This window comes from Aquarana catesbeiana, linkage group LG09 (assembly GCF_042186555.1).
Source record: "Aquarana catesbeiana isolate 2022-GZ linkage group LG09, ASM4218655v1, whole genome shotgun sequence".
Classification (NCBI taxonomy): Eukaryota; Metazoa; Chordata; class Amphibia; order Anura; family Ranidae; genus Aquarana; species Aquarana catesbeiana.
The window spans coordinates 69329984-69342931 of record NC_133332.1 but is presented as its reverse complement, the minus strand read 5'-3'; the positions used below and the strand labels follow the sequence as shown (position 1 = coordinate 69342931).

General features: G+C 42.4%; 1 protein-coding gene across 1 annotated transcript in view; it reads left to right on the top strand.

The window, feature by feature from the left end:
* Positions 1-8961, top strand: part of LOC141107777 (galectin-4-like) — a 36623-nt gene extending 27662 nt beyond the window's left edge. The window contains exon 10 of the mRNA XM_073598739.1: positions 8680-8961. Coding sequence (XP_073454840.1) covers positions 8680-8826 — 147 coding nt within the window. The 3' untranslated portion in view covers positions 8827-8961. The remainder of the gene's footprint in view (positions 1-8679) is intronic.
* The last annotated feature ends 3987 nt before the right edge of the window (positions 8962-12948 follow it).

The following is a 12948-nucleotide window of genomic DNA, read 5'->3' as shown; positions in this document are numbered from 1 at the left end:
AACATCCCTAAAAAAATAAATAAGCCCAGCCCAATGGAAATGTCTATATTGTCCACACAGCTACTATGCCAATAACGGCCCCCCACCCCTTTAATTTGCCCAGAGCTGGCAGGTTTATTTAAACAAGGCAGTGGCAATGTAGATATTCAAAGTTCAACAACCCAAAGCAACTGGAAGTAATCTGTTAGCGGACTGTGGAAATCTGATTGGCTGGTACAGATTTTGGTACTTTTCGTAGCTTTGCTGCTCTTTGCACTGTCTTACTGAACTGGTGCATAACTGCTCAGCTATGACTTAATTTTGAAATCTCTATGGACTTCATTCAGTAGCAACCTCAAAAAAACAGAAATGGACTTTAGTGTACAAAAGTCAGACCAGTGAAAAATGTATTCTTATTGGTTGTTATGAGCTTCTGAAAATAGCATGCCTAATCAATCTTTTTGTATGTAATCAGGCATGTCACGAATTACGCACGCCCTCGGCGACCACTAGAGGGAGACTCCACTCCAATCCAGTTAGCTGACCACACACAGGCAGATTAGAATCTTACATACAATCTGGTGCACTCTAAGGGTTGAGGAACAGTCTAGCAATTACTACACACTTCTAGGGTTCCTCCAGCTATCCTGCAAGCTTGAACCCTGGTGTTAATTACTCTTCCCACTGTCCCCACATCCACACACCGGACACACAATAAATGATAGCCTGCCACCACCCAACAGTTTGTCCGCAGACTGGTCTGCCGAGCCACCACACACACACAGATCTCTGTCTGGAAGATCTGTTAGCTCACAATCTGCATGCAATCTGCCAACATGCAGTGAAATTGCATACCGATTGGTACATAACTTAGCCCGAGTACTCAGGCACTAAAATACAACAACCTCTCCAGAGATATGAGTCCTAGCTTAGTACACGGAAGTCACTTATTAATTTTATCATTTAATATCCCGAAAGTGGGCAGTGCATATAAGATATACAAAGAAAAAAGATTTACCAAAAAAGATACAAAAATGCAGAAAGACACACAAATTGGCAATTTGCTATGAAAATAAAGAGGGATAAAAACAGAAATAAACTTTACCGAAGTCTATCCTTTCATAGAAGCATACTGGAACATGTAGGAACTCCCCAGTTTCGAACTGGCTTCATGGAAGAACCATGTCCATATCTCAGGCTACCCAATTTATAGAAATATGGATGTGGGCTGGACTTTAGCCCTTGGCCAATTAACCCTGGGGGGTGTTCCTGTCTCAGCCCACAGAACGTTGGTGTTCTGAAATGACCAGAGTCAGATTGGCCCAGAACGGCGTGGATTGCTGGGTCTTGGATAGGATTTCCGATACCAGCGCATCAGTCCGATCGCAACAGTACCAATCACTGACTGCCTGCCGCAATCAGGCGCCATATAACAGTTTTGTGTGGTTCTCTAGGATTCCACACCTGCTAAACATACAGAGTTACATGTACACGTAACCCATCAGGTGTACGATCAAAAGGAATTATTTTCATCTCTCTGACGTTAATATTTTAGCTTTTATGGGAGATAAAATAGGTTCCTTATATCTCTTGATATTAATCAAAGCTTGCAGACTGGCTGGGGCCTTGCGAATACCCCCTGCAGATCCGTGTAGCCAAGATGACTAGTAGTTTTCTTTGAGCCTCAGGATGGTGGCAATCTGTTTACTCTAATGGGAACTTTTATTGGCATCTAGGTGTCACTTCGATCCTAAAAAACTGGCTCTGTCCTTTTCAAATGCTAATGAAAGAACATATGTGCATGACTGACATAGAATACTATATTTTTAATAATCTAGAATTAAACTACATCTACAATTACACTACTTCTACAGATCACACCACATCTTATTAAGGCAAAACTATCCTACGCTTACATTTTCGTCACAAGGCAGTCCTTGTACTACATACATGTTGGTAGATCTGCAGGAGATTGTATGATTTGGATGTATTGTATATAGATACCAAAATAAGAAATGTTGTCCATGGGACTTCTGTGAGTTGTGCCAAATAAAGATTGATACCAATATATAAAAAATACAAAATTTATTACGTTAGCGTTAAAATCAGATATTGGAAAAGTGTATGTCAAAATACAAAGACACAATGTACATGTATTTTCATGGAATGACATACACTATATTGTCAAAAGTATTGGGACGCCTGCCTTTACACACATGAACCTTAATGGCATCTCAGTCTTATGCCCCGTACACACGGTCGGATTTTCCGATGGAAAATGTCCGATCGGAGCGTGTTGTCGGAAATTCCGATCGTGTGTGGGCTCCATCGGACATTTTCCATCGGATTTTCCGACACACAAAGTTGGAGAGCAGGAGATAAAATTTTCCGACAACAAAATCCGTTGTCGGAAATTCCGATCGTGTGTACACAAATCCGATGGACAAAGTGCCACGCATGCTCAGAATAAAAAAAGAGATGAAAGCTATTGGCCACTGCCCCGTTTATAGTCCTGACGTACGTGTTTTACGTCACCGCGTTCAGAACGATCGGATTTTCCGACAACTTTGTGTGACCGTGTGTATACAAGACAAGTTTGAGCCAACATCTGTCGGAAAAAATCCTAGGATTTTGTTGTCGGAATGTCCGAACAAAGTCCGACCGTGTGTACGGGGAATTAGTCCGTAGGGTTCAATAGTGAGTTGGTCCACCCTTTGCAGCTACAGTTGCAATAAAAAGTATGTGAACCCTTTTGGAATGATATGGATTTCTGCACAAATTGGTCATAAAATGTGATCTGATCTTCATCTAAGTCACAACAATAGACAATCACAGTCTGCTTAAACTAATAACACACAAAGAATTAAATGTTATTGTGTTTTTATTGAACACACCATGTAAACATTCACAGTGCAGGTGAAAAAAGTATGTGAACCCCTAGACTAATGAGATCTCCAAGAGCTAATTGGAGTGAGGTGTCAGCCAACTGGAGTCCAATCAATGAGATGGGATTGGAGGTGTTGGTTACAGCTGCCCTGCCCTATAAAAAACATACACCAGTTCTGAGTTTTCGTTTCACAAGAAGCATTGCCTGATGTGAATGATGCCTCGCACAAAAGAGCTCTCAGAAAGACCTACAATTAAGAATTGTTGACTTGCATAAAGCTGGAAAGGGTTATAAAAGTATCTCCAAAAGTCTTGCTGTTCACCAGTCCATGGTAAGACAAATTGTCTATAAATGGAGAGAATTCAGCACTGCTGCTACTCTCCCTAGGAGTGGGCGTCCTGTAAAGATGACTGCAAGAGCACAGTGCAGACTGATCAATGAGGTGAAGAAGAATCCTAGAGTGTCAGTTAACCACTTCAGCCCCAGAAGAATTTACCCCCTTCCTGACCAGAGCACTTTTTGCGATTCGGCACTGCGTCGCTTTAACTGACAATTGCGCGGTCATGCGACGTGGCTCCCAAACAAAATTGATGTCCTTTTTTTCCCACAAAGAGAGCTTTCTTTTGGTGGTATTTGATCACCTCTGCAGTTTTTATTTTTTGCGCTATAAACAAAAAAATAGCGACAATTTTGAAAAAAACGCATTATTTTTTACTTTTTGCTATAATAACTATCCCCCAAAAATAATTAAAAAAACATTTTTTTTCCTCAGTTTAGGCCGATACGTATTCTTCTACATATTTTTGGTAAAAAAAAAATCACAATAAGCGTTTATTGATTGGTTTGCGCAAAAGTTATAGCGTCTACAAAATAGGGGATAGTTTTATGGCATTTTTATTAATAATTTTTTTTTTTACTAGTAATGGCGGCGATCAGCGATTTTTATTGTGACTGCGACATTATGGTGGACACATCGGACATTTTTGACACATATTTGGGACCATTGTCATTTATACAGCAATCAGTGCTATAAAAATGCACTGATTCCTGTGTAAATGACACTGGCAGTGAAGGGGTTAACCACTAGGGGGCGGGGAGGGGTTAAGTCAGTACTAGGGAGTGTTTTCTAACTGTAGGGAACAGAGATCAGTGACACTGTCACTAGGCAGAACGGGGAGATACTTGTTTACATCAGCATCTCCCCGTTCGTCCTCTCCGTGAGGCAATCGCGAGTATCCCCGCGGCTATCGAGTCCGCAGGACCCGCGACCCGACTCACGGAGCTCCTGGCCGGCGTGTACGCAATGGCACGGCGGTAAATTCAATGGGACTTACAGGTACGCCCATTTGCCCAGCCGTGCCATTCTGCCGACGTACATCGGCGTGCGCCGGTCGGGAAGTGGTTAAAGACTTACAAAAGTCTCTGGCATATGCTAACATCCCTGTTAGCGAATCTACGATATGTAAAACACTAAACAAGAATGGATTTCATGGGAGGATACCACAGAGGAAGCCACTGCTGTCCAAAAAAAAAACCATTGCTGCACGTTTACAGTTTGCACAAGAGCACCAGGATGTTCCACAGCAGTACTGGCAAAATATTCTGTGGACAGATGAAACCAAAGTTGGATTGGTTTGGAAGAAACACACAACACTATGTGTGGAGAAAAAGAGGCACAGCACACCAACATCAAAACCTCATCCCAACTGTGAAGAATGGTGCTGGGGGGCATCATGGTTTGCTTTGCTGCGTCAGGGCCTGGACGGATTGCTATCATCGAAGGAAAAATGAACTCCCAAGTTTATCAAGACATTTTGCAGGAGAACTTAAGGCCATCTGTTAACCTGCTGAAGCTCAACAAAAGATGGGTGTTGCAATACGACAACAACCCAAAGCATAGAAGCAAATCAACAACAGAATGGCTTAAACAGAATAAAATACGCCTTCTGGAGCGGCCCACTCAGAGTCCTGACCTCAACCCGATTGAGATGCTGTGGCATGACCTCAAGAAAGCAATTCACACCAGACATCCCAAGAATATTGCTGAACTGAAACAGTTCTGTAAAGAGGAATGGTCAAGAATTACTCCTGACCGTTGTGCACGTCTGATCTGCAACTACAGGAAACGTTTGGTTGAAGTTATTGCTGCCAAAGGAGGTTCAACCAGTTATTAAATCCAAGGGTTCACATACTTTTTCCACCATTGCACTGTGAATGTTTACATGGTGTGTTCAATAAAAACATGGTAGCATTTAATTCTTTGTGTGTTATTAGTTTAAGCAGACTGTGATTGTGTATTGTTGTGACTTAGATGGAGATCAGATCACATTTTATGACCAATCTGTGCAGAAATCCATATCAATCCAAAAGGGTTCACATACCTTTTATTGCAACTGTATAACAGCTTCAACTCTTCTGGGAAGACTTTCCACAAGGTTTAGGAGTGTGTCTATGGGAATGTTTGACCATTCTTCCAGAAGAGCATTTGTGAGATCAGGCATCGATGTTGGACGAGAAGGCTCTCAGTCTCCACTTCACCCCAAACTTGCTCATCCACAGTATATTGCCAAAAGTATTGGGCCACCCCTCCAAATCATTTGGTGGAGGGGGCATTATGGTGTGGGGTTGTTTTTCAGGGGTTGGGCTTGGACCCTTAGTTCCAGTGAAGGGAACTCTGACATCAGAATACCAAGACATTTTGGACAATTTCATGCTCCCAACTTTGTGGGAACATTTTGAGGGTGGCCCCTTCCTGTTCCAACATAACTGCGCACCAGTGCACAAAGCAAGGTCCATAAAGACATGGGTGAGCGAGTTTGGGGTGGAGGAACTTGACTGGCCTGCACAGAGTCCTGACCTCAACCCAATAGAACACCTTTGGGATGAATTAGAGCCAGGCTTTCTTGTCCAATAACAATGCCTGACCTCACCAATGTGCTTCTGGAAGAATGGTCAAACATTCCCATAGACACACTTCTAAACCTTGTGGAAAGTCTTCCCAGAAGAGTTGAAGCTGTTATAGCTGCAAAGGGTGGGCCAACTCAATATTGAACCCTACAGACTAAGACTGGGATGCCATTAAAGTCCATGTGCGTGTAAAGGCAGGCTTCCCAATACTTTTGACAATATGGTGTATATACACAATTACAAAAGCACTTGAATTATTGCATGTTTGGACTGTGGTCTCTATGCGTTTCGTAGAGCAGTGCCCACTTCATCAGGAGCCGGCAAATTTGATTTGTGTATATCTGTGGAAAGACCATGTCATGAATAGAAACAATCAGCAGTCTATAAAGAAAATGTCGCTATATGTAAACGAAGCCCTCCAAAGCAGTGGAAGTTTATCCATACAGGTTCACAAAGATGCACTAAAAAGACACATCATTGATGGTGAAAGTATGTCAAGGTTTACAGCCAGATGGAATATGTTTCTCAGAGTAAACTCCGTTCGGGAGCTAATAGAGGGCCAGACTTGGGGGCCGAGACATACAAGGGATCCCAGGAAAACAAAAACCTAAAATGTATAAGTGACTAAGTTGACTGAAATTAAAAGAATGGGAAAAGTGTGCAAAAAAGAAATAGATAACTATAGTGTACAGTGCCTTGCAAAAGTATTCACCCCCCTTGGCATTTTTCGTGTTTTGTTGCCTCACAACCTGGAATTAACATGGATTGTTTGAGGATTTGCATCATTTAATTTATAGAACATGCCCACTACTTTGAAGATTTTTTTTTTTTTTTATTGTGAAGCAAACAACAAATAGGACAAAATAACAGAAAAGGTCAATGTGCATAACTATTCACCCCCCTAAAGTCAATACTTTGTAGAGCCACCTTTTGCAGCTATCACAGCTCCAAGTCGCTTTGGATAAGTCTCTATGAGCTTGCCACATCTTACCACTGGGATTTTTGCCCATTCCTCCTTGCAAAACTGCTTCAGCTCCTTCAAGTTGGATGGTTTGCGCTTGTGAACAGCAATCTTTAAGTCTGACCACAGATTTTCTATTGGATTGAGGTCTGGGCTTTGACTAGGCCATTCCAACACATTTACATGTTTCCCCTTAAAGGGGTTGTAAAGGTTCATTTTTCATTTTTTAAAAATAATAAACATGTCATACTTACCTCCACTGTGCAGCTCGTTTTGCATAGAGTGGCCCCGATCCTCCTGTTCTGGGGTCCCACGGTGGCTCTCTCGGCTCCTCCTCGAAAATAGATAACCCCCTCGGGAAGCTCTCTCCCGAGGGGGTTACCTTGGGGGCTGCTCCCGTCTCATACACTCTGCATCCATAGACACAGAGTGTATGTCTCGGTCCCACCCACCGTCGGCCGAGTCATTTGGATTTGATTGACAGCAGCGCGAGCCAATGGCTGCGCTGTTATCAATCTATCCAATGAAGAGCCAAGAAGACCGGGCCGAGAAGAGCCGAGAAGCCAGCGCGTTCTCGACACGGGACTTTCGAGTGCTCAGGTAAGTAAACCGGGGGGCTGGGGGGCCTGTAACTATCAGATGTTTTTTCACCTTAATGCATAGGTAGCATTAAGGTGAAAAAAAACTGAAGGTTAACAACCCCTTTAAACCACTCATGTGTTGCTTTAGCAGTGTGTTTGGGGTCATTGTCCTGCTGGAAGGTGAATCAAATCACACACAGAGTGGTACAGGTTTTGCTCAAGAATATCCCTGTATTTAGCACCATCCATCTTTCCCTCAACTTTGACCAGTTTCCCAGTCCCGACTGCTGAAAAACATCCCCACAGCATGATGCTGCCACCACCATGTTTCACTGCGGGGATGGTGTTCTTTGGGTCATCATGTGTTGGGTTTGCGCCAGACAAAGAGTTTTCTTTGATGGCTAAAAAGTTCAATTTTAGTCTCATCAGACCAGAGCACTTTCCTCCATACATTTTGGGAGTCTCCCACATGCCTTTTCGCAAACTCAAAACATGCCAATTTGTTTTTTGCTGAAAGTAATGGCTTTCTTCTGGCCACTGCCATAAAGCCCAACTCTATTGAGCGTCTGGCTTATTGTTGTCCTATGTACAGATACTCCAGTCTCTGATGTGGAACTCTGCAGCTCCTCCAGGGTTACCTTAGGTCTCTGTGCTGCCTCTTTGATTAATGCCCTCCTTGCCCGGTCCATGAGTTTTGGTGTGCGGCCGTCTCTTGGCAGGTTTGCTGTTGTGCCATGTTCTTTCCATTTGGTTATGATAGATTTGATGGTGCCCCTAGGGATCAGCAAAGATTTGGATATTTTTTTATAACCTAACCCTGACTTGTACTTCTCAACAACATTGTCCCTTACTTGTTTGGAGAGTTCCTTGGTCTTCATGGCAGCGTTTGGTTAGTGGTGCCTCTTGCTTAGGTGTTGCAGCCTCTGGGGCCTTTCAAAAAGGTGTGTATATGTGATGATAGATCATGTGACACTTAGATTGCACACAGGTGGACATCATTTCACTAATTATGTGACTTCTGAAGGTAATTGGTTGCACCAGAGCTTTTTATGGGCTTCATAACAAAGGGGGTGAATACATACGCACATGCCAATTATGAGTTTTTTATTTCTGAAAAATAGGTTTTATGTATATATTTTTTTCAAATTTTACTTCACCAACTTAGACTATTGTGTTCTGATACTTCACATATAATTCAGATAAAAAAAACATTGAACTAAAGGCTAATAGGTAATATAACAAAATAGGTAAAAAGCCAAAGGGTGTGAATACTTTTGCAAGGCACTGTATATTGTCAGCTTTGGACAGCGGCTTATAAAACTACTCGCACCTCCATTGACACGTATTATGTTCTCTTCTCCCAGATTTCCATCCGTACAGGAAATGGACGCTATAAGGTATATGTGAATGGACAGCAGTTCTGTGAATACGCCCACCGCTTCCCCAACATGCAGATGATTGATACCCTAGAAATTGGAGGAAATATCGTCTTGTCACTTGTACAGATTTAAAGCACGTACCCACTTCATAGTGCGGTATGCAGCAAAACACAAAGTCTGGTTAATTTCTAAATGATATATTCTTGTTACGTAGAAACACAGGTCAAATGTTATCTGGAGCCAATAAAAATAAATTTCTCAAATAAACTGTGGGTTTTATTTATATTGCTCACAAGGTAAATGTTAAAGGAGCTGTGACAGGCTGACAGGTTAAACAATTATAACTAAAAGCAAAACTTTTTTTTTGTGTTGGATGGCATGGAGAGGGATTAGACCCCCTGTCAGTTTTTATTGCTGTCTCTGTCCCCCGTTAGGGAGATTCACCCTCTCTATTTGTCCTATTTACCATTATCATTGAAAGTCAAAGTAAATGAAAATCCCACATTTTAGGTTGTCATCAGAAAAGTAATAGAGGGGAAATCTTCCGACACTAGTTCTGGTGATATGGTAAGGATTCCCCTAATTTTCAGGGATTTCCTCTCACTTCCTGTTTTGGCTAGGGGACAGGAAGTGAAGGGAAATCTTCCCAATGTGGCACAGATGGCAAAAAATAAAAAATCTGACAGGCGTTATAACCCTCCTTTACACTATCCTAAATGAAACAAGTTTTGCCTATAGTTCTACCCTAGTCATCTCTCCCATGGGTAATGTAAGTGGGATCTACAAAGTATTTTTTCTGTAAATTTTTTTTATAAAAGGTTAAAATAATTTATATACAAACATTTATGCAGGGTCTGTATGATGGGGGAATTGTGCGAAATTCTTTCCTTAGTTGCCGTAGTTGCAGGAAAGAAATTTGCACCATCTATGGCTTGCCTTAGAAACTGTCAATTACATGTTGCAGGAAAGAAATAGGGAAAGGCATAATAAGATGATTGTAATCTCCTATGAGAATACCAATTATTACTACTGAAACATAAAAACTATTTTGTTACAATCAATAATATATGAGAGCAAACTTTTAAGGAGGGTAAAAAAAAAAGTAGTAATAGTTTTCTACCTATGCTAGAATCACCACTAATATCATTAGATATTAGTGTATCGCTGTCATATCTCCTCGTAGACGTTTCTTCTCCAGGGAGAATACGTTTTAAGTTTAATGCCCCCTTATTAGCTTTGTTGTCCTTCTCTGGACACTCTCCAGTTCGAGCATATTCTTCCTGAGGACTAGTGACCAGAACTGGATGACATGCTCAAGATGAAGATTTTGTGAAATAGTATTCTTCTTTTTGTAGCACTGTCCCCATGGGGCTTGCTGTGTGTTGACTTCTAAGGTCTCCCTCTGATTACCTTCAGATAGTTGCTGGGGGGTTTTCACATACCCTTCCTTACTTCCGTTTGCTCGTTACTCAATAAAATGTCCAGGGTATTTGTTTTTGTTTTTTTTTATTATTTATTGTGGAACTTGGATGGGAGAAGGGAATAGTGAGATACTCCAACTGAACTATTTACAGTAGAGGAGGACAACTCTCACTTGGCCTCACTGTATTACTTGTGGAAGCAGACGTACTACTTTTACCATACTGCCACTTGTATGGAAGAATTAAGTCTTCTTGCTTTCTCTAGCAGCAGACTTGATGCAACTACTTTATCTTCAGGACACTCTCTAGCATTCCCTTTACTGACACTCATCCACTGACTCTTCTAGCTGAAGAGATGGCCCTAACAGGACAGGCCCCATGACACAGATCTGTATTCACAGTAGGCAGAATCAGATCCCTCCTGGTGTCTCCCTTCCAGTCAGTTTTGCAGGACATCTGGGTTCAGCTCCTCTCTGACTTTCCGGCCCTCAGGTCGACTACCTAAGGCCGCATGACGACTTCTACAGAGGAGGGGCAGCCACCCCCTCCCTCCGGGATCTCGCTCTCCAGCTGAAAGACCCAGAGCATATGTGCCCTAGGCATTTATACAGTCACCCAGCATGCAATGAGGCACTTTCCTCTGCCAATAGCCAGGGCTGTAACAATGCCTGTGCCCTCACTTGTCAGGTTTCCTCCCACTGTCCATTATGCCTCCCTATTGGACAAGTGTGAAACATTCAGACAAGCTGAGCTGCACATGTGCACCATGAGCAGACCTAACCAATAGATCCTGCTCCCTGGTAGGCAGAGAGCACTTTAAATTTGCCTAACAATCTTCCTGGTAAGCAAGAAGACCCAAAACTATACTCTCTTCTAGCACCTACCTAGGAGGGTGCTACATTTAAAAAATAGTATCATTTTTATTAAACGTAATCAGACATATGCTTTTTCCAATATTTGAGTGTGGGTATCATGTCTGTTCTCCAATATTTGGGGTAACAGCCACTATTAAAGCTAAGTTTATATATATATTTTCTGGTAAAAGTTTATTTCCTTATTTAAAATGTGGAAAAAGGGTTTTGTCATTAATAACCACTTCTTTTTAAGCAAATCAGATTTTAGGCGACATCCTCTGCAGTAAGAATTACATTTTTGGTATGATACTTGCAAATGATTTATTACTTCTAAAGGGATGCAGACACTGCAGCTTTCCTCATTAGAACACTGCAGGTGCATCAGCTTAAAGCGGAGTTCCACTGGTTTTTGAGTTTATTAAAAGTCAGCAGCTACAAAATGTATAGCTGCTGACTTTTAATAAACAGACATTCACCTGTCCCACGTTCCAGCGATGTGGCCGCCTGAAGCCTCCGCTCTCTCCCCCTCCTCTTCGCGGTGTCGACATTGTGAGTGTGGGCGCAGGGCTCCGTCAATGGCCGGGCAACGTTCTGGGACCTGTGATGTGTCCCAGAACATTGCCGGGAGGGCGGGGCCGACTAGGAGTCGCCTAGGCGGCTAGAAGATGGAAGGAGGAGTCCCACTCCAAACCAGGTACCCAGCCCCCTCCCCCCAAAAAAAAGACATGCCAATTGTGGCATGTCAGGGGGCTAGGAGTACCTAAAGCGGAAGTTCCACTTTTGGGTGGAGCTCCGCTTTAATATATCCCATACAGCTTTTTCTTAAGAACAGAAACAGGTAGGCCTTTGCCACAACGTTTGTTAATTTGCTTGCAATAAACATTGATCACCCAGAGGGGATTGTTTTTTTTTTCAACAAAAGTAGAGTTTTTACTTTTTGCTATAAAGAATATCCCAAAAAATAAATGTAAAAAAAGTAATTTCTTCCTCAGTTTAGGCCCATATGTATTCTTCTACATATTTTTGGTAAAAAAAAAATCCCAATTAGCATATATTGCTTGGTTTGCGCAAACGTTATCGCGTCTACAAAATAGGGGATAGATTTGAGCCATTTTTATTATATTTTTTTTTACTAGTAATGGCAGTGATCTGCGATTTTTAGCAGGATTGCGACAGGCAGATCGGACACTTTTGACACTTTTTGGGACCAGTGACATTTATACAGCGATCAGCTATAAAAATGCACTGATAACTGTATAAATGACACTGGCAGGGAAGGGGTTAATACCAGGGGCAATCAAAGGGTTAAATGTTCCCTAGGGAGGTGTTTCTAACTGTGGTGGGAGAGGACAGGGAGTACAGAGAGATCGCTGTTCCTGATCACTAGGAACAGACGGTCACTCTCTACTCCCCTGATAGAATGGGGATCTGTTTGTTTACACTGGCAGATCCCCGTTCTGCCTCTCTGTGGGGTGATCACGTGTGGCTTGCAGACATCGAGTCTGCCGAACCCGCTGATTGGCTCCCCCCGCTAGCGAATGGGCATGCGTGTGCGCACCCCCACAGATCGCCGTGTACGTGCCTGACGTACAATGATGCAATTCGCACAGGAGAGCCAACCTGCCACAGTATAACTGCAGTGGCTGGTCGGGAAGTGGTTAATGGAACATCTGTATCCAAATTCCATTCTCCCATTATATTTCCCATAAGAAGCTTTATTTTTAACTTGAAAATCGTTATTCTGCATTTTGCTCAAAGGGTGCTAAAAAAGAGATCACTTCAGAATAAAGAAACTGCATCGATCTGATTCTAGACTGGTTAACACGCTATTGGCTGCCCTCTGTGGGACCCCACTCCTTGCCTAGACCAATGTTTCTCCACCTTTTTTCAGTCAAGACACCCTCCCAAATTATGGACAGTCTCGAGGCACCCTTTAAAAAGAGTCTTAGGGCAACCCATCCTAAATTGTAAAAACTATT